This window comes from Sceloporus occidentalis, unplaced genomic scaffold (genome assembly GCF_023333645.1).
Source record: "Sceloporus occidentalis isolate IW3139 unplaced genomic scaffold, rSceOcc1.0.p SCAF_3, whole genome shotgun sequence".
NCBI lineage: Eukaryota > Metazoa > Chordata > Lepidosauria > Squamata > Phrynosomatidae > Sceloporus > Sceloporus occidentalis.
In genome coordinates, this window is record NW_028316983.1 from 50,290,146 (window position 1) to 50,311,458 (window position 21,313).

Here is a 21,313-nt window from a genome sequence, read left to right on the forward strand (position 1 = left end):
TGGGAGGTGGGCAGGGAGTCAACCAGATACAAGCAGGTCTAAGAAAATCCACATATGTCAGAAACGATATAATGGCGAGCGTTACGCTCCAGTATTAATTCCTATCAAAAAAGGAACTGTACCCTTCTCTGAGTAGAGTAGTGAAAAGTGGGAACTAAATCCATCTTGGGAAAATCTAAAAGAAGCGCCAAATCCCTCTAGTCTCTTGGCACTCCTTTGAGGAGAAGTGACAATAGCTGGTGCCACCACTATTTTCCCTTCCATGTATTCAAAAATGCCAGATGTGGCAGTGTGGCTGAAAGAGTGGGGGAAGAGGGTCGGTGCTTCTTTTAGGTTCTCTGGGGATGGACGTAACTGTCACTTTTCACTACTCTACTCAGAGAATGGGATAGTTCCCCCCCCCCCCCCCACACACACACAGAGTTAGCCTGCCCCAAACTTGGGCTTGCCATCCGCAGATTGGAGCCCTGCTGCATGCTACCAAATTGCAGCACACCACCACTGAAAACAATGGGACTTGAGCTCTTACAGTTTTTGGCAACTGCAGGGGAAGGGTGGGGAGTCTGAAATGGAACCTCTGCAGATACAAAGGGCCTACTGTATATATAAGAGGTAAGGTATAATACTTATATTGACTCATAGATAAAGCCACCCAGGTTTCCTAGAGTTATACATGAGTATATACAATACTGCTAATCCTTATTCCTCAAATTACAGACATTTTCAGTAGTTGCACTCTCAGAGAAGAATAAAGCAAGATTCCAAAGTATCCTGCCCCACAATTCCAACTCTCAGGCTCCTGTCACTCATAATGTTCCTTTCCTTCCCTTAAAATCCTTCCCTGGATTCGGTACATGGGCCTTAAGATGATCCCTATGTGGAACACTAAATGTCTTGTTCTGTGGATTTGCTGTGATAATTGTGACCAGATTTCCTATCAAATTTAATAGGATCAGCCAGATACAGTTGTACAAAAGGAATCAACAAGTATTTTTAAAGACATATTTAGACAACATATTAACCCCTGAACTATTTAATTCCTTGCAGTTTGCCAAACCTTATTCACTTCTCCTCAGCAACTGTCCTATTTCTATTACAGTTTTCCCTCATCTCTTCCTCAACTCCATGCAGTCATATCCCTATCTTTAGGCCATATTTTACTTGTATGCCCTCTGTCAGAGACAAGCCTCAGTTTTGTCTACCTTCTCCCCCTCCCCATAGCCCCCACTTCACAGCATTTGTGAAGCTGTGACTAGTTGGCTCCAACCATCCTTGCCTAGCTTCTCTCATCACACCATGCAAGATGCAAGAAACTCATTCCCTCCTTTCGGCCTACTTCGTAATATAACTGTTAAATCAGAAAAGCCTTAACCCCAACCCCCCCAAACCCTAATTCAGCTTAGGGATGCTTATTCAAGTGAGTGTTTCATCTTGCTTTTTCTACACCTGGAGTCAGGACTTTATGACCAGTGCTCTGTGTGTGTGTGTCACTAGTAGTGTCTGCTCTAGAACTGCTGCTCCTCACTGTCTCTTTGCCTCCAATTCTGTGCACACTGGCAGCTCCAAAGCCTGTCATTCCTCACGGTAAGCAGTGAGTTTGGGAGAGGGGAATGAACACTCACACACATGTGCATATACATACTTGCACAGCAAAAGCAGGATGACAAGAGTGGTGTCTGTGAGTCAAGCATGGCTGGCTTCAGAGGACCCTCATGAGGCACGGCCACCAGAGCTTTGCCATGCTTTCCTGGAGGGCAGCCGGTAAAAGGAGGTGGGAAGGTGGGATCCAGAGAACCAGCAGGTGAGGAAGTGTGCCTAGCTGGGGCTACAGGATTTGTTTGGCCAAGGCATCTTTGCTGTGATGGTATCTTTTTGCTCTTTTGTTTCAGAGTTCCTGGAGAGGGAGCAGCCAAGATGAGGAGGGCTGGGGAGGCAGAGGTGAAATTGGGAGGAAAAGAGAGAGCAGGGAGGCAGAGCCATGCTGCCGCTGCTGCTTGAGCTAGTGGGAAAAATAAATCTCTCTTCCCCCTTCTCCTCCCTCTCTTTCACTCTCCACTTTTCAGTGTGGTGTTGAATCCAACAGGGCTTGGGGAGGGGGGGGGGAAGGAGAGATGGTGGCCAGGGAGGGGTGCGGAGATGCCACCCTCAGAACAAAAATGTCCATGGAAAGTGGTCTGGACTCCTATCTTCCTGGTCAGTCCTCTACCCAGTTCTGTCCAGTTTGGACAAAGTCATATGAAGCAGATGAAACTGACTGCTTTCCTGTCCCTCCACCTTTCTCTTTTTCTCTCTCACTTCTCCCCCCATCAGGACATTCCAGCCTTCCACCTGAGAACAGATAACATTTCTTTGCAGATCCTCTGTGAGGACACTGTTGCCCCTTAGGGGTCCATGGACCACAGCAGGCTAAAAACTGCTGATCTAGAAGCCTAATAATGATGGTTTTGGGGAAAATATAATCCAGATCTTTTCTCTTCAGGCAAAATCCAGACAGAAATTAATAATAATAATAATAATAATAATAATAATAATAATAATAATTTGTATTCCGCATTTTCATAAGGAATCAAAGAGGATTCCAACAGTATAAATAAAACATCAAACAATTAAAAATTATGATTTAAAAATCCCCAAACCCCAACCCTCCCCCAGTGATAAAAACAGTAATCAAGCTATAAAAAAGATTAAACATCAAAAAATTTAAAAGTATCCAATAGGAATACATTAAAAATTTGGGACAGATTAGTGTAAGAAATGAATCTTCCTCTAGAGGAGGGGGGGACGGGGGTGATGGTATCAATCAATTTTGGTGTCGGTATCAATAGAGGGGGGAGGCAAGTCTAATGGATCTAACCTACTCTAGGTTAACCAAGGCTCTTGTAGGAAAAACCCCCTGAAAGATTTCAAGTTCACTTTTGAATAATAATCTTGAAATAATTTTCTTTTTAAAAATGGGCACTTCACAGAAGGATTGTAAACTATAATCCCAAAATTGGCTGCATATGCAAAAGTGTGAATTTCTTGAAGTCATTTCGCAGTCATTTTTGCCCCTTATTGGAATTAAAGAAAAACGAATGGAAATACAAACAAACCTTCTTCTACACAGTCTGACAGCAAAGGTTGGTCTTTTAAGTAAAAAAAAATCGTTCTCAGTAATGTACTGTATATTCTTCACAAAAAGGGAGAAACCTATGTAGACATTTAATAAAATCTGGCAGTTCTCCTGACAGAGCAATTTTGTCTCCTGCAACAGCACTTTCTGTGCTTACATGTGTGCTACACATGAGTAGCTTTATGAACACAAACACATGTTTAAGCCATAATAAATTAAATACAGTAGCCCTTTCAGCATCGATAAAGATTTTAATTTTAAACAGTAGCTCTATAAAGCCCTAGCTCTGCTGATTCTATTAAACACCAAACAGCTATCAAAGCTACAGGAAAAGCAAACCAACCACTTGTATGACAGAAGGCAATAACATCCTCTGTACAAACTGTAACATTGTGGACTGGAGTTATTTCACTTGATAAAATAGTGGTATTTGAGCAGAAACACAGAATGAATCACTATTTGCCAAAACCAGTTCTGATGTAGCAATATTTTGATAATCTAAAGAAAGGAAGGGACAATTAGAACTGGGCCTAATTAAGAATGTATCTTTTTCTAAACTAGACAAAAAACAGTAAATGTGTTTCATTTAAGTTCTGGAAACAATTTCAAAATGCTAAGCAAAAATGAGACCGAAGGGAGTAGATATTAGCTATCAGTTACATGTGTTCATTTTTATCTTTATTTACAAAAAATGGAAAAATAAGAACTTGGATTGAAAAGCTATTTGTTTAATGGAACACTATCAGTTTAACAAAATAATCAGAAAATCCTACCTTACCTTACTGTGTTTCTTAAATCCTAAAGTACATTTGAGGGATTTTATCCAAGAGCACAAACTATATTGCAACAAAAATATAGGGAACAAGAAACAAACAAAAGCATAAGCTGTTAACTCATTTGAAAAGTTCAAGGTTGTTATTTTAAAAATTGTGTACATTTTGATTTTATCATCTTTTGAGGAACAGGCTGTGCTCAGACACAACTATAAATTATGGTTCAATGTCATAAGAACAAGCCATAGGACTCTATATACCCCCTCCTCCTTCTACTGAAGCCATCAGGACATCAGAAGCTTTTGGTTTAGGTTGTGCAATTTGATGTCTTGTCCTCACCTCAAAATCTTGTTAATCTTAAAAGTGGTTAGCTGGAACACACTAGTTTCCTAAATATGATGTGAAGCTGACTCAGCTCCATTAGCCATTCTTAAGACAGACCACAGTTTGCCTCCATTGAAATGAGACACCAAACTATAATTAATCTAAAAAAGGAAGTAAATGTTTCTGAATTGTTTCTTCCAACTGGGCCAGAGAAAAAGGAGTGGTAATACTCTTAAAATAACTACAACACTATAGCTTTGTATTACTTTGTAGACAACAACTTTATTTGAGTGAATGAATAGAATAAACCTCCCTACCCTTGTTTTCAAGCAAACTCTCATCACGTAGTATAATTCTCCAAGATCAAGAGGTTGATTTCAGTTCCACTCAGAAAAAAATAAACAGTTCTTTCCTTGCTATTCATTAAACCAAAATGACAAGCAACTTCCCTTTATTGTTTTAGTTTTTGATGTGTCCCATTCCAAGGTCTCAGGATAGTAACACAATTACTTCCAGCAAAACTGAATACAAAGCCCCCTCCCAATATTACAGGTATAAGTATAAAGTCTGCATTTTTTTCTTAATAATCAGCTTCTTAACTAGTGGATGATCACTTTGAAATAAGACCATCCCTTATCAAAAAAAAAAAAAAAAAATAGCCGTAGTTTGCTAGCTACATTTTGTTGAAGACTTAGGTGGAAGGTATTCTTTACATGGCTTCGGCCTAAAACTAATCCGTGTGCCTCTATGCAGATAAACAAGATATATGGGGAAAAAAACACCTTTTCACATGTAATTTGTTAATTTTGTATTAAGTTCTCCTTGCTGTGCTCAGTCTCCCAAGCTTTTCATCATCAATTCCCCAGTGCCCTCCATACTGTTTACTTGTCAAACTGTAACAGCGTCTCTAACAAATATTGCTAGGAATAGTTTGTAGATTCACTATTAGAATGGCGGATTTGCTTTTACATGCCTTCAGGTTGTTTCTCACTTGTGATAACCCTATGACAGACTTTTCTTGACAACATTTATTTAGAGGAAGTTTACCATTGCCGTCCTCAAGGTTATTCTTTAAAGCCCCAAATTTTGAGATTTGGAAGACTTGCAATTAGAAAGTGGTAAGAGTTATGGTTAATATTGTGAACCACTGAATATCTAACAGCTGCATGGATGTCTAGCACTAAGCAGGACTTTAATCGTCCTTGAAAGGTAGACAACAGAAGAAAAAAGAGATGTAAGGGTCTTAATATTTACAAAACTACAGATTAATTTTAGGTAATACACTAGACAAAATGTGAACAGAAATCAAATATCATAGGACTGCTTCACAGTTGGAGGGCACTGTTGTTGTTTTGGGTGCCTTCAAAGTCATTTCCACCTTAGGGTGATCCTTTAGGCAAAACTTATCATGGAGTTTTCTTGACAAGATTTGTTCAGAAGGATTCTGCAACTGACATCCTCTAAGGCTGAGGGAGTGTAAATTGCCAAAGGCCATAGTGTTGTCTTAAATAGCTGAGCAGCAGCTGTGAACCCTGGCCTCCTGGAATCCTAGTCCAATACCCAAACCACTGCACTATACTGGCTCTCTGAAAGGTTGGTGCAAACCCAGAATTATTCGACTGTGTACACCTCTTGAGGAAAAAAAAACCCCTTTTATTATTTAACCTTGACATTTTGTCTGAGAGTCAGAAGGCACCAGACCCCATCTGATCTTGGAAGTTAAAAGGATCAGGCCTGATTAGTACTTGGATGGGGGACTGCCAAAGAATACCAGTGTTGTAGGCTGTATTTCAGGGGAAGGCAATGGCAAACCACCTCTGAGCATTCCTTTAATCAGAAAACCCTATGAAATTCATGGAGTCACCATACGTCAACAACTAGCTTGAAGGCTCACATACAAATTCCCTATTTTGTCCAATTACAATATTAAATCAATTCCATGTTACACTTTTGTAAAATATTGCTATAGTACCAGAATTAAAGGACACAGATGTATACATGCTAAAGGATGATATTTAGTAAAAATAGAGTAAGAGGACAAATTCTCTTCTGCATCAGGATACAGCGAGCAGGAATAACAGAAGTAAGTAAGTAGTAAGTAGTAAACTACAGATCATCATTCCAACAAATGCTTTTAAACTTGTTCATAAATTATTAGGTTTTAGGGGGTGAGTGAATGGGAAAATAGTCAAGTATGCAGACAACATTAAACTTACTCATGGAGGTAAAAATAAAAAGGGATTGTGAAAAGGAATGGACAACATCACAGCCTATGAACTGATATATGGATGCTGGAGAAATTGTCAGGGCAAGATTAAGAGTACTGACAAGGGAAGATGTCACAACTGCAGGTAGTTCTCTGCTAATCTGGAAGTAAGCATTCCTTTGGAGGAATGCTTCCTGTAGACTTTTAAAATGTTTATTGGATGCTCTTTTTACAGAGGGCTTAACAGGATGTTTCTCCCTGACCCACAGTACAACCCCTGGGTCTGTTGAAAAACAATTTTTGGAGTTGCAATTAGACAGCAAAGTAGAACCCTGCCATGCCCTATGTTTATTTTCCCATTTTGTCATTGTGTAAGAAAGCTATTTCAAACACTGACTTCACTGTATTATTAGATCCCACAATTCTCAAGCAGCTTTTATCTATACAGACATGCTTCTTTAAATAGCCTACCATGCAATCTTGAACGTCTTTATTCCTGCTTTCCCCTCCCCAATGTTTGAAAATAAATACTGGCTGAGGTCATAACAAGAGGATTCAAAGAAAATAAGATTACTTTCTTGTATGAATCTAATCAGCCTGAAACATGATAAAAGATGGAAGGAACCTCTTATCTCTAGGTGACAAAAGCTCCAGATCTGAACAGTGTTCTACACAATGACTAAAACAGAAGCAGTTATCAGTATATTAAAAATCACAGACATACAAGTTTTATTTGTATCATGCATTAATATTGGTTAATTAAAAAAAAACCAAAAAAATCTCTCCCTTGTTGTAGCAGCTGTAGACATCAAAAATGACATAGGACTTTGTGTGTACTTTGTCATATTTGTAGAATGAAAATCTGTAACCAACTACTAACGTGATGTTTTAATGTGAAAAAATACCTCTACTCTTGGGTCTTGTGAATGTTCCCAAAGACCTGAGAGCAAAAGCAGTTAGTGGCAATCACAAATAATTGACTGCTATTCGAATGAGTATCTTCACACTCATGACCACCCAGAAACATTAGGGTTTCAAAGGAATATGTGTTAGGTTCTGTATTATCTTCAGGCATTTATTTATTTTTTATCTGCTGTAGGTTTATTCCACAAATCAAAAGTAAGCTGTAATTTGAGTCAATGCTTTATATTGCTTTGTGGACTTTAACTCCTGTTGATCAGACAATTTTCTGGAACACAATTAGGACTATTAGTCAAGGTTGAAAAGCTACCATGTCGCACATTATTTTTCCTCTTTCCTGTATTATCAGTAAAATAAAAAAGGAAAGGAAAGAGCTATCTCACTGTAGTATAGGATGAATCTCCCTAATCTGACCAGGAGTGTTTTGGATTTTTCTAAATTTTTGAATATTTGTATATACATAATGAGATACCTTGGAGGTGGAACCCAAGTATAGACATGGAATTCATTTATGTTGGATACACACCTTATACCTATAGCATGAAGGTAATTTTCTACATATTTTTTCAATAATTTTGTGCATTAAACAAAGTCTGTGTACACTGAACCACCAGAAAGAAAAGGTGTCACTACCTCAGCAATGCACTGTATTTTGGAATTCTGGATAAGACATACTCAACCTGTACTTTATTTTTCTCCACTTCCTTGGTGCTCACATCTCCCAAATATGGCAACTTGTATGGTTTACAAGAGGCAATTCATTCCTTAGGAATTTGTGTAGTCATTTAAACTAATGCTAATTAGGCCTAAGAAAAATGATACAAGAGCTGTTTCCCAAAGATAAAATAAAACCAAGCAGAATAAACCTGGATTCAACTAAGCAATTATGCAATTTATGACAGCAGTCTTATTCTATATATCAGTGGTCTTACAGATAGCCACTGAAGGAAAGCAAATTTGCCAAAATTACTGTCCCAGTAATTCAGCCATATAGGAATGCTGGCAAAATTGCACTGCATGATTTGTAAAACTGCTTCATGCAGTAAACAGGGATGGGAAATTCCCCTTGCCTGAAAGTCCTTGCATGAACATTTCTTTGGAATATGCCAGTGTCATATATGATTAGAAATACCCTGACATAGATTCTGAAAACTATGTGCACCTGGCCAGCTATAAAACAAGGCCCATCTCTCCCACCACAATCCCACTTCCTCCTGCTAAAAAATGGGAAACTCAAACTGTGCAGTATAAGATTATAGCTACTGTGCCAAATGTACCAGATAAACCTTGATTAAATGTATATATCATTCAGTTTCATCCCTCAGAAGTATTAACAATTCAGAAATCATGAAGAAAGCAAGAAAAAACTGTAAAAAGGGAGAAAGCCCAGTGAAATTCAGACTGTAATTTCTGTAATCAGACAAGAGTACCAACTCAGGGTGAGTCTACACTGGGTAAATACTCTGGGCTGCTCCCAATTTCCCTCCCATTACTTATGCATTCTGGATTGATGCCACACAGCTGTCTACACAGCATCCTGTTGTGACTCGCTCCTGAGGCCAGAAATGAGGTGCCCAGTGTCAATCACATGACTTGGTGCCTTGTTGTGACCAGACCACAGAGGAATGATTGTGCCAATGGTGGGCAACACTGTGTAAACAGCCACCTGGCATTGCTCTGGGTTTTCTGGGAAGATTTGGAGCAAATGGTGAATCTTTTAAATTCACTTTAAAGCAGGGATGGCCCAGATTCTCTGCAGGACTGCTCTTCCCAGTCCACAATCAAATTGGGTGACGTGAGGGCAGAGGTGACTGCCGCAAATGGCCCATGTAGACATGCCTTCAGACAGAACCAGAAATCACTGTCAAAAAGCATTGCACAAATTTAGCAGAAATCAAATCAGTTTAAAATTCACAAGTGCACAAAAACAAAGATTGGGATGCAAATCAGGCTGTGCCCCAAGAGGAAAATAAAAACAAAAAACTTTTCACTGTTTTCTTAAAAATCCCAAATATCATGTGAGTGCATGTATGTGAGTACCAAATATCATGTGTAGTGCAGGACAGGAAATAAGTGGTCCTTTTTGCTCTGAAGAAGTGTAGAGGAGAATGGCTTCTATTTCTTGGTATTGTGAATAAAATGAGGATCAAGTATCTATTCTCCTTTCACTTCTTCTCAGAACAGAGAGGTGCTGCTTAGAGAGCTTTGTCTGTACTCTTCTTGATTATCTAAGAGCTAGTACAGTAATGATCTATGTTACGGAGACAAAATGGAAGGAAGCCTTAGAGAAGATACATCAGAACTTTTCCTCAACCAATGGATTTTATTTGTCACAGTAATGCCTCCATACTTCTTTGAACATCTTCCCACCAATAACAAACAATAGCATTTGCCTTTAGGCCTTGCACAGCTCAGAACTGAGAAAATGGAAATTAAAATGAAAGATGTGGTTCAATAAAATCAAGTGTACAACTGTGCACACAAGGGCAAAAATATCCATCATGATATTCAAAGAAAGAGTTGGTTGCTTTAATTATTTCTTAATTTGTTTGTTTTTTCTTTGCTACATGTTTACCTTATTACTATAAAAAATATAATCATGAAAAAGGAGAATTTGATCCCTCTTCTGCAACATCAAGAATAACATCATGCATATTGATCCCTAACATCAAGAATAAAGCTGTCAATATCATGACTTTGTATGAACCTGTGCTGCAAATACACTTGGAATACTATGTATGATTCTTGACACTGCACTTCCAATAACACAGATTTGAAAACATATTGAAAACAATACACTGTTTGAATCATTTACATTTCATTTATCATGGCAAATAGCCAGCATACTGTTTAAATCTTTTTAGCTTTCAAAAGGGGGAGTAAAAGAGACATGACAGAAACACATAAAACTATGCATGGGGTGAAAAAAGTGAACAGGAAGCTTCCCCCCTCTTCCTTTTTCTCTGACACTAGAACCAGAGGTCATCCAATGAAGCTGAATGATAGGAGACAGAGGATAAACAACAGGAAATAGTACTCTATTCAGCATATAGTCATATTACAGAATCCACAACCACAGAATGCGGTAATGATCATTAACTTAAATAACTCTGAAAGTTATTATACAAATGTGATGGGCAAGAGTAGCAGCAGTTACTAGTCAGGATCACAGGATTTTTCTTCCAGCATCAGAGGCAACACAACTCAAAATGCCAGTCACTGGGAAACATGAACAGGAGGGTACTAATGCTGTCCACAGGCATCCCATTTATAACTGTAAGAACAGATAGGATTTTGGTCCCATTTCACATGGCTCTTCACAAATGCTCATTTTGTTATAGGGTCCTTCTTACTTTTCTTTTCACAGGATAGCTAAATGCAGCCCTTCTCAACCCATGGCTCTCCAGATATTTTGGACTTTTACCTGATACTGCCACCACTGGCCAGGTCAGTCAAGGCTTATAGGAGCTACTGTTCAGTAATCCTACAGGGGCATCAAGCAGAGTGAGGTTGCCTTAGGATGTATTGGCACACCTTAAAATAATATTTCATAATAAACAATTCCCATCTTTTCTTGACAATATTAGCAATCCACGGCTGCAGGTGTCTTTGTACATTTTGTACAAAGCAATTTACTTAATGTATCAGATAAACACCCAAACGTCACTGTACTAACAGCAAGTATGCAAAACAAGTTATATGTGGTATGTCTTTAAAAAAATATTTGTAATAACTTCTCCAGAACAAAACACAAGTTAATGAGATGTGACGTGGCATGGTAATGGCTATTCTATACAATAAGCTGAAGGATTTTTCAAACACCTTCAAGTCATTTAAGATTATTGCAGAATGTAGTTACCAGGGACAACATGTTTAAGTATTTCAACCTGGAAAGGCACTTTAAAACTGATTAAGAAGCAATGGAGGAATGACTTTATAAGATTCAGAGCTACATTATTACACTGGGCTTTTCGCTGAACAATCCCACTTCATCCAAGTTATATGTTTGGCACCTATGTTTTTATCACTATTCCCTAGGGATGATACACACTTGTCAATGTCTTCACTAATTTAAAGCCCTTCACATAGTCAATAAAAACAGCACTAAAATAAAACAGTAAGCGTGAATATCACTAAAGAAGGTGTCTAGTACTAACATGTGATCTACTCTTGATACAATGATTGCAGAAAACTGGATTACCATTAGGACTCATATGCTTTAGGGATTAACTCAATGCTATCTTAGGTACCTGTAAAACATGCCTGGCTTGCCCTACCTGTGATGCTACTGGTGCAGTGACACGAAGGGGAGAAAATGCATGCCTACATTTATTGTGCTTAAATAAGAGTGTGAAGAAAATGTTAAGTAACATCATTATTCTTGTTGCAGTTAGCACAAACTATATCTTGTCACTTTGTTGAACTCAACTGCATGTTTAAAAAGTCAAATAAATAAAATGAAATATCTTTTAAGTAACTTTTAAGTAACTGAGCAAATTTATTATGTAAGCATTAACTGTAATGGTATCACTAGGGGAAAAGGCAAAATGAATTAAATATACATTAAATATCATAACGTACAAACTCTTAAAAATATTCAGAAGACAAAATCTACAGGAAACTGAGTAACGCCTAGCAATGGATTTTAAAACTATGCTAGTTACATGCAATAACCTGCATTGCATAGATAAACTTTGAAGATTGATAGATGCTAATGGGGTTACTTATAAATCTATAGGGTAAACTGCGGTTACTTCTGCCTGTAAAGACTACAACTGATGTTCACCAAATCACCTCTTTAACAGAGACATGCTGATACATGCCAGTGAGAACAAGAAGTTCAGGTCTTACTATTCTGCTATGATGGAGGGAGAGCAGCCTGGTTTAAAGATAATGTCCTTACATTTGTAATAATGAATATGTTTAACCACAGAACTTTGACAATAAATGCCAAGGTATAGACAATCATGTAGTATTTCATTTCAATGTTGCCACCAAAACCCAAACAGTTAGACTGAAGTCAATGAGAACAAATTTTGCAGAACTGCCTCTCTGGCACTTACCTTTAAAGCTTCTATGACAAGATCTCGGGCTTCTAATTCCCCTTCAAGAATGCTAAAGAGTGTCAGTAGTTCAGGTTTGCTGAGTTTTTCGAGATTCATCTTGAAGACCTGGAAACAGAAATTGAAATCTTAACTGGAAGTTTTTTGAAGTGCCATCAAGACTCCTTTCATAATATACAATAAAGTACATATGACTTACAAGCTTGAAATTTTGTGTTTTCCTTTTAAAAGCTGTATTAAAAGCACAAAAACCCCCACTATCGTTTCTTTTATAGACACTAGGGCCCCATTCTCACTAGCTCATTTGCTCTGGATAGAACTGGGTAGATCCAGTTGCCCCCATACCGAATCAGCTCAATTACAAGTGCCCACTACCCTTTACTTCGATCGGGGCAATTTGCCCCTCTGAAGTTCACATTTGCAGTACCGCTTTAAAATGGAGCCTCCTTTGTTGTCAATCAAATTCACTTCCACTTTCGTCAAAGGTGACATATCCTACAGCCATTGGCCAACCGAATGGGTGCTTCCCCCCCCCTTTTTTTAAAAAACAACTGGTGGCAGTGTGCACATATTCTGTCAATTTATCAAATTTAAAAACCTCCAGGTGTGTGTGTGTGTGTTGTGTGTATTTGGGCCATTACAGATTATGGCAACCCTAAAACGACCCCAATCCTGGAGGTTTCTTGGCAAGATTGGCTCAGAGGAGATTTGCCATTGCCTTTCCCCTGAATCTGAGAGAGTGTGACTCCCTCAAAGTCATGGGTTTCCACATGCCAGCCTCTAGCTTCCCCTTCGCTTCCAACCCAGCATTGCCTCCTCTTTGGAACCTCTTCCCTACCCTTCCATTCCCTTCCCTTCCCTTCCAAAGCATTTGCATAATCTGTCACAATAATATTAATAACAACAACAACAAATGTAGATTGCAGGGGAGGCCACCTGAATGCCACCTCTGCCACCCCAGAATGCCACCTCTCCTTACATACACACATGTAGAACAAGCATTCACACATTGAAGTTTATCAAATGGGAGGAATTTCTCTTAAATTTGAATGAAAAGAAAGTAGGGCCAGAACACATTCACTTAAAATAGCTAGTATAGCGCAATTACGTGAATGTGCATTGCGTTCGATCTGGCTTCCCATTGCCTGAAAATACCTCGCCATTGCCTAAATTTGAGTGTGGCAGTCTATTACACAATAACGTGAAACCACATGATTGCGTTCGGACTGACTTCCCATTGCCCGAATTTGCGTGTAGTGGGTTATCACGCAATAACGTGAAACCCCATGATTGAGTTAGATTGCCATTGGATTATACTTCCAATTCCCCTTGTCTGATAAACTCCATTGTATCAGTTTGCCAAATTGAAAGGGAAACATTTGTAACATTCACATTGTAGCATTCGCATATTACACACACAAAAATATATTTTAAAAATTGCCACTTGCAAAGCGACCTGCTGTGCTGTCAGCAAGCAAACAAAAGGGAAATGTAGCACAAGCAGACATATTTTATCAGTATTTAGCAACCTGTAGAAAAAGCATTTGCATAATCTGTCAAAAATAAAAATACAAAAAAAGAGAGAAAGTGAGAGAGAGAAAGCTGCCTGCGAGAGGGGAGGCATGTTCTGCCCTCTGCCCTCCCTCTGAACTAAATCCCTTCCCTGAACTTGCCCTGATCATGACCGGAGCCAAGTTCACATTTTCCAGCAGCAGAGAAGAAACGGGTTTTCCTAAAAGACACGGGAAATAATCCATTTCCAGAAAAACCGCTCTAAGAGGGATTTGCCCTGGATCGAGTGTGAAAGACCCTAATTCTGATGTGTTTAAACTGGTGCCAATGGGAACTTCCGATTTTTAATTCGGGTTACAAATCGGTACAAAAGGTAGTCTGAATGGCCCCTAGAACTACTTGCAAATAAGCAACCATTCACCTTTTTCCAGGGGTTCACTAACATATTCATAACCAGATTCTCAGGGAACGAAAGGACAACAAACCCAGAAGTGAAACAGTCAGTGAGTTAAATCAATTTAACAAGGATAAGTTAATGACTCTTTTAAAATAAAACAAACAAACAAACAAAACTTTAGTACATTGAAAAGAGCACTAAGCTATTTGGCCAATTGTCACACCACACAGATTTGTACAATACTACAAGCTGGGAACTCACACTTGTCATGTACAAGGACTATGGTGGTATATGCTGACAAACCACAAAGCTTTCCCCCATGGTTTATCTGTCATATCATGCAACCACAGAAAGCTACCTTTCTCTGGTTTGCTTCTTCCTCCCAGAATGAACAATAAACTCTAGATTCTTGCTCTGGTTTGTTAGGAGAGGAACAAATCAAAGAAGGTAGAATTCAAAAATATAGCCATGTTAGTCTGTAGATTCAGTTTGTAGAGAGATCTTGTAGCACCTTTGAGACTAACTAAAGAAAGAAGTTGGCAGCATGAGCTTTTGTAGACTTAACTCTGTTTCCTCTGATGCATTTGAAATCAAAGAAAGGTAACTATCAATATTTTTAAGACATGATGTGTGATTTGTTTAGCCAATTTAGTAACAAGTGGAAGCAACTGAGATCAATCTTGGATACTGTAACTCGGCATTTTACAATGGCTGTATATGTGATAAAACCCCACTTGACACTGCTTACTTCAAATAATTTTTCTAATGAACGTTCAAGACTTATGCTGGACCATCTAGAACATATTGTTCCTAACAAGTGTAAAACAAGTCACTTCATTACAAGAACTGAAATCAGTTTTTCCTGCACTCTTTTAACTGAACTCATCTTAATCTGTCAATACCCCTGAATACAAAAAAGATTCCAGCAAGCATAGATCTTCAGTCTATAGCACCTACTACACAGTTACTGGAAAGATCAGCTGCCCTACTAAAGAAACAGAATTCACTAAAACAGACTAATCCAGAAAGTAGTCTGTTACATTAAAAATATTCCACTGCTACCACTTTGGTCCAAAACACACTGCAGAAATAACCCAGTTTGAGACCGCTTCAAGTGCTCTGGCCTAGTGCTAGGGAATGCTGGGAACTGTAGTTTATTGTGGCACCAGAGCTCTCTTGACAGAGAAGGCTAAATGTCTCACAAAACTACACTTCCCAGGATTCCCTAGCACTGAGCCAGGGCAGTTAAAGCAGTCTCAAACCGGATTATTTCTGCAGTGTGTTTTGGACCTAAGTGAGCTATTTGCATTACTCCACATAGTTCCAAACAAACAAGGACACATTCAGGTTTGTTTAAGATGTAACAGTTTTCCAGCTGCTGTTCCACTTGCAAAAATGTTTTAATGAAGTGAATATGTCATGAAAAATTTAAAGCAGAGTTCTACTGATTCCTCTACATTAACTGGATTATTCTCATACCAGATTTCAAGGTACAATATTAACTTCTTCCAAAAAACTTCAAAGGTGTGAAAGGCAGGATGGGAAAAGAAAAGACACTATTGCTCTCATTAGAGACTCTTTTACAAGTGAAACCACAGGTCTTTACAGGATTATGATTGTTCGAAATCCAGTGCAGCTACTTATTATAACTGTCATCACACCAAGTGCATTCAGTGCTGAAGATAAATAAGTTGACTGTCTAGAGAAGGTTTAAACAGTTTGGAATACTCACAAATGTCTGCTTTCATAATTTCCAACAAGACTAGACAGAGCTAAATTGGTGTTGGCCCAACTCTAGAGGAAGCATGTTCCTCTCGAAGAAAACAGCCATGGGGGATCAGTCCTCCCTCTTCCCTGCACCTTCTAAAACTTTTCCTTATAAACACTCCTGTTACTATACTTTCCTGGCAACTCTACCAGATTCTTTAAAGTCATTGCTATATAAAGCCAATGGTAATAAGGTCAGAGGCTAGCACTTATTTTTAAAAATTGTAGCTACTGGTGTAGACTAAAACTACACTTCTGTCTGAGCTTTTATGACTAATGTTGGATGAACTGTAAAAGTTTTAGCAAAGGGGTATAACCTTTAAAAGAAATAGTAAATACCACTACAGAAAAACGGTTGAGATCAAATTACAGTGGGCTCTCTGTATCTGCAGACTTGCCATCCGCAAATTTCAGCAAGCCCGCGTGGGGGAGCGGCAGAGGAGGGGAGGAGGAAGGAAGGAAGAGGAGGAGGATGAGTGGCTGTGGTGGCCTGGGTAGAAGGAGGAGAGGAAGAGGAGGAGGAGGAAGATGGGCAGCAGTGATGGGGTAAGGGGAATAGGAAGGAGAAAGGAAGAGCAGGTGGAGCGGTGGCGGCTGAGTAGGGAAGAGGAAGGAAGAGGAGGAAGAGGGAAAAAACGGCAGAGGAAAAGGCTGAGGAGGAAGAGGAGCAGGGAGAAGGAAGAGTTGGCAGAGGGAGGAGGTGGAAGGATGAAGAGAAAGAAGAGGCAGCTACTAGCCGCCTGCTACAGTAAGGCAGGCTTTGGGAAGTTCAGGGGCAAAGTGCCATTGAGGACAATGGGACTTGGGCATCCGTGGATCCCCTTGCAGATACCAAGGGTCAACTGTAGCAGAAAATAGCTTCCTGAACCCTAGTCACAGTATTAAAATAATTCAAACCTTCAGTTAAAATAATGAAACTGCAAGTAAAAAGATAAGCAATTAAAAGGAGTTCTGTTTAAAACCACACAGCATCGCCTAGCCCATTCTTTAAAACGTTTCCATTTTATAAACATTTCAGAATAAAAAGGCATTTGCCTGGTGATGGAATGAGAGCAATGATGGGACGATTCAGGCCTTCCTGGGAAGGGAGCTCCAGTCCAGGGACAACTACTAAGAGGGCTCTCTCTCACATCCCCACAAACTGTGCTTGTGATAGTGGTGGGACTGAGAGACGTGCCTCTCCTGATGATCTCAGGGTCTGGCCCAGCTCATAAAAGGGAAGATTACGAGGACTGTAGACATTCATTTGTAAACTAAATTACTTCATTTGTGATTTTTATAAAATGGACTACACTAACACAACAATACAATACTTTGATAAAAATTGCCTTTCTGAAAGATGCTGTGAGATGGCTTGATCAAGGAAGCCATGGGCCTGAATTGGCAGGACTTAAAAGCAGGGCTGTTAATAAGAGAGACTCTTGGAGGTCTCTTATTCAGTGTGCCAATAAGATGATGCTGACAGTGGTCCCTTGGTATCTACTGGTTTTTGAATCCAGGACTTCTTGTGCATAACAAAATCGATGGATGCTCAAGTCCTGGTGTGGTGAAATAGTATCCCTATTATAAAATAGAAAAATCAAGGTTTGCTTTTTGGATTTTTTTTAATTTTCAAGCCATGAATGGCTGAATCCATAGATAAATAATCTGCAGATATGGAGGACTGATTATTCCACACTGAGGACAATCAGAATAAAATTGATCTCCTTTGGAAAAGCGGGCTATAAATAAACAGTATTATTATTATTATTATTATTATTATTATTATTATTATTATTATTAAAACTTCTCTGCAACATTTTTGAAAACCCAACTCAGTACTGGAATATGTAGCAGCAGTTTCTGAGAAGAAAGTTAAAACTAAATTTGAATGCTTTGCCTAAGATGACTGGTGCTATTTCCTGAAACACAGGCCAGCATTTTCCTCCAATTATTGAAGATATTTCCTGTCGTTTTATAGTCCATGAAAAAACATAGCTGTTATTGAAACAAGGCTCCTCTGTGCGCAAGCTTAATTTAAATTCATTCTAACACTGAAATTTTTAACACATTTTTCAGCATTAAAAAAACTCTGTGTGCGAGATGAGCTTACACTACTATGTTCATAAAATGTTAAATATATCACTTCCTTGTGATGTGGAAGTAAACATAACATCTCCAAAAATTTACAAACATCAATCCACAGAAAACTTTGGAACAGTTTTCTTTCATCTCTAAGTAGTTTACCAATGTAAGTCTTCAGCTGATCAATACTGTTGAGTTCAACCCCCCTGTGTTATTAAACTAAGGACTCCAGTTCATCAGCTACTTTAGAATAGTTACAATGCCTCTAATAGGTTTTTAAATAGGCTGTTAACTGCTGCAAAAAATGTCAGCTCTGGCTATATTTATCCATATTAACACTAACAGAATTTTGTTGGTGGGGGGGGGGGGGGATAAAGGGTTTTTAATTGTCATATTTTATATTTTACTGTTGTTAACCGCCCGGATTGGTTTGCCAGAGGGCGGTATACAAATAAATATTATTATTATTATTATCTCTGACTTATGGCGACCCAAACATAAACCTGTCATGGGTTTGCTTGGCAAGATTTGTTCAGAGGGAGTTTGACTTTGCCATTTTTGACATTGAATGTAACTTGTCCAAGGTCCATCCGCAAGATTTCCATAGCTGACTGAGGAAACCCTGGTTTCCAGGGTCGCAATCCAAAACTCAAACCACTGCATGAAATATTCTAGGAATAGCATCCTCCCAATGCAATACACCTGGAAGACAACTATACATGTGTACCTGGAAGACAACTCCACTGAGTTTAATGTGGCTTATTCCCAGACAACTCATATACTGCAAACTGCAATCTTGTATCCACTTATTAAAATATTTTATATTACAAAATTTGGACAGAAACTTCTGATAGTAAGAAATCAAATATTGGTTCATGAGTATTATGCACACAGCCCAGGCTGTGCAGCTTACAAACATCTATAAAAGACCAGAAGTAACTATTTGATGTTGTAATGAAAAACAGCTTGGATAATTTTGAAAGTAAAATGTATTGATAATGTCTGTTAATGTCTGTTTCTGTCCAAATGAAATCCAGCAATGGAAATAGAACAACAAACACTTGAAGAATCTAGGAATTTAGAAATGTTTCCAGATAAGTGTTAAAAACCTTCACGTGGAATAATAATAAATAATAAATAAATAAAAGTTTTATTTATATACCGCAGCCTTCCATAGATCAGGGCGGTGTACAACAGTGAAAAATACATAAATCAACAAATCGCGCGCAAACAGTGCATCAAAGAAACAATAAAAGCAATGAAAAAGATAAAACCCCAGTTAGCCCTTCCTCATGGCCACGGAAGAGGAGGGAGGCCCTAAAAGATGTTCATGGGGGGAATGCTTGATGAAATAAGAAGGTCTTTAAATCCTTCTTAAATTGGGCCAGGGAGGTAGTCGAGCGGAGCTCAGCGGGCAGCGTATTCCAGAGGGCCGGGGCGGCGATGGAAAACGTCCGCTTAGTGACGGAAGAAAGCCTAGCCCCTGGCACCTTCAGGAGTTGCTGCCCGGATGTTCTGAGGGTGCGGGACGGAATATATGGGGAGAGGCGGTCCTTCAGGTATCCTGGACCCAAGCCATTTAGGGCTTTATAGGTAATTACCAACGCCTTATATTGAGCTCGGAAGCGAATAGGCAGCCAGTGAAGATCTTTTAAAATCGGTGTTATATGGCTGGTCCTGGGAGCACCAGTGGCCAGCCGGGCTGCCATATTCTGCACCAATTGTAGCTTCCGAGTTTGGTATAAGGGTTGCCCCATGTAGAGTACATTGCAAAAATCCAGTCTTGAGGTTACCAGAGCATGTACGATCGTTTCAAGGTCCCTCTGGGCCAGGTATGGGCGCAGCTGGCGAATCAGCCGAAGCTGATAACATGTGCTCCTGACCGTCGCACTCACCTGAGCAGTCAGGTGAAGCGACGAATCCAGAAGCACCCCCAGACTGCGCACGGAGTCCTTCACAGGGAGCGTGACCCCGTTCAGGACAGGTGGAACCACCGCCATTCCTGGACCAGGGGAACCTATCACTAGTACCTCCGTTTTCTCTGGATTCAGCTTGAGTCGGTTTTCCCTCATCCAGCCCATTACTGACTCAAGACAGGCCACGAGAGGAGAGACACCATCCCCAGTCACTGCATCAGTCGGAGACATAGAGAAAATAATTTGGGTGTCATCAGCGTACTGATAACCCCGCGCCCCATGTCTCCGGATGACCTCTCCCAGCGGTTTCATGTAAATGTTAAATAGCATGGGAGACAGAATGGCCCCTTGAGGGACCCCGGTTTTAAGGGGCCTCTCGTCGGAGCACACGTCTCCCAGCTGCACCATCTGGGACCTCCCAGAGAGGTAGGACCGGAACCACTGGAGCGCAGTGCCCCCGATTCCCACCTCCGCTAGGCGCCCCAGAAGGATACCATGGTCTATGGTATCGAAAGCCGCTGAGATGTCCAAGAGCACCAGCAGGGACACGCTTCCCCTGTCGATACCCAGACGGAGATCATCGACCAAGGCGACCATGGCCGTCTCAACCCCGTAACCCGCCCGGAAGCCAGTTTGAAATGGGTCTAGATAATCCGTTTCATCCAAGACCGCCTGAAGTTGGATTGCAACCGCCCTCTCGATCACCTTCCCCAAAAATGGCAGCAGGGAAACTGGCCGATAATTATTATATACCAGGGGGTCGAGGGAGGGCTTTTTCAGAATAGGTTTTACAATGGCCAATTTGAGTTCTGATGGAAATTGGCCCTCCCTCAAAGATGTATTAATAATCCGGCGTAACAACGAAGTTACCGCCGGTCCCCCCTGGGCCGCTAGCCACGAGGGACAGGGATCGAGAGAGCAGGTCGTCTTCCGAACTCTTCCGAGGATCTTGTCCACATCATCGGTACTCACCAACTCAAATCGATCCAGTACAATAGAGTCCAGGAATGATAATTGGAAGTATTACAAAAGAGTACATATTTGAGTTTCAGGTACTAGTGAGGCTATAAGAGATACACTGAGGATACACTGAGGCTATGGTAATTTTTTCTTTAAAGAAATTACAAAACTTCCAATTATATAATTTCTCCAAATTACACCTGCTATTCATACATTCCTTAGGATCATTCTCCTTTGTCAACCGTTGTTTAATTGTACTCTTCTTTTCAACAGTGGCACTATGTGTTTACACGTGCAT

The 21,313-nt window shown here is 39.7% G+C and overlaps 1 protein-coding gene across 1 annotated transcript in view; it reads right to left on the minus strand.

Moving 5' to 3' along the window:
* CTTNBP2NL (CTTNBP2 N-terminal like) overlaps positions 1-21,313 on the minus strand; it is a 37,044-nt gene that overhangs the window by 9,642 nt on the left and 6,089 nt on the right. The window contains exon 2 of the mRNA XM_089514406.1: positions 12,400-12,507. Within this exon, the coding sequence (XP_089370532.1) occupies positions 12,400-12,498 (99 nt within the window). The 5' untranslated portion in view covers positions 12,499-12,507. The remainder of the gene's footprint in view (positions 1-12,399; positions 12,508-21,313) is intronic.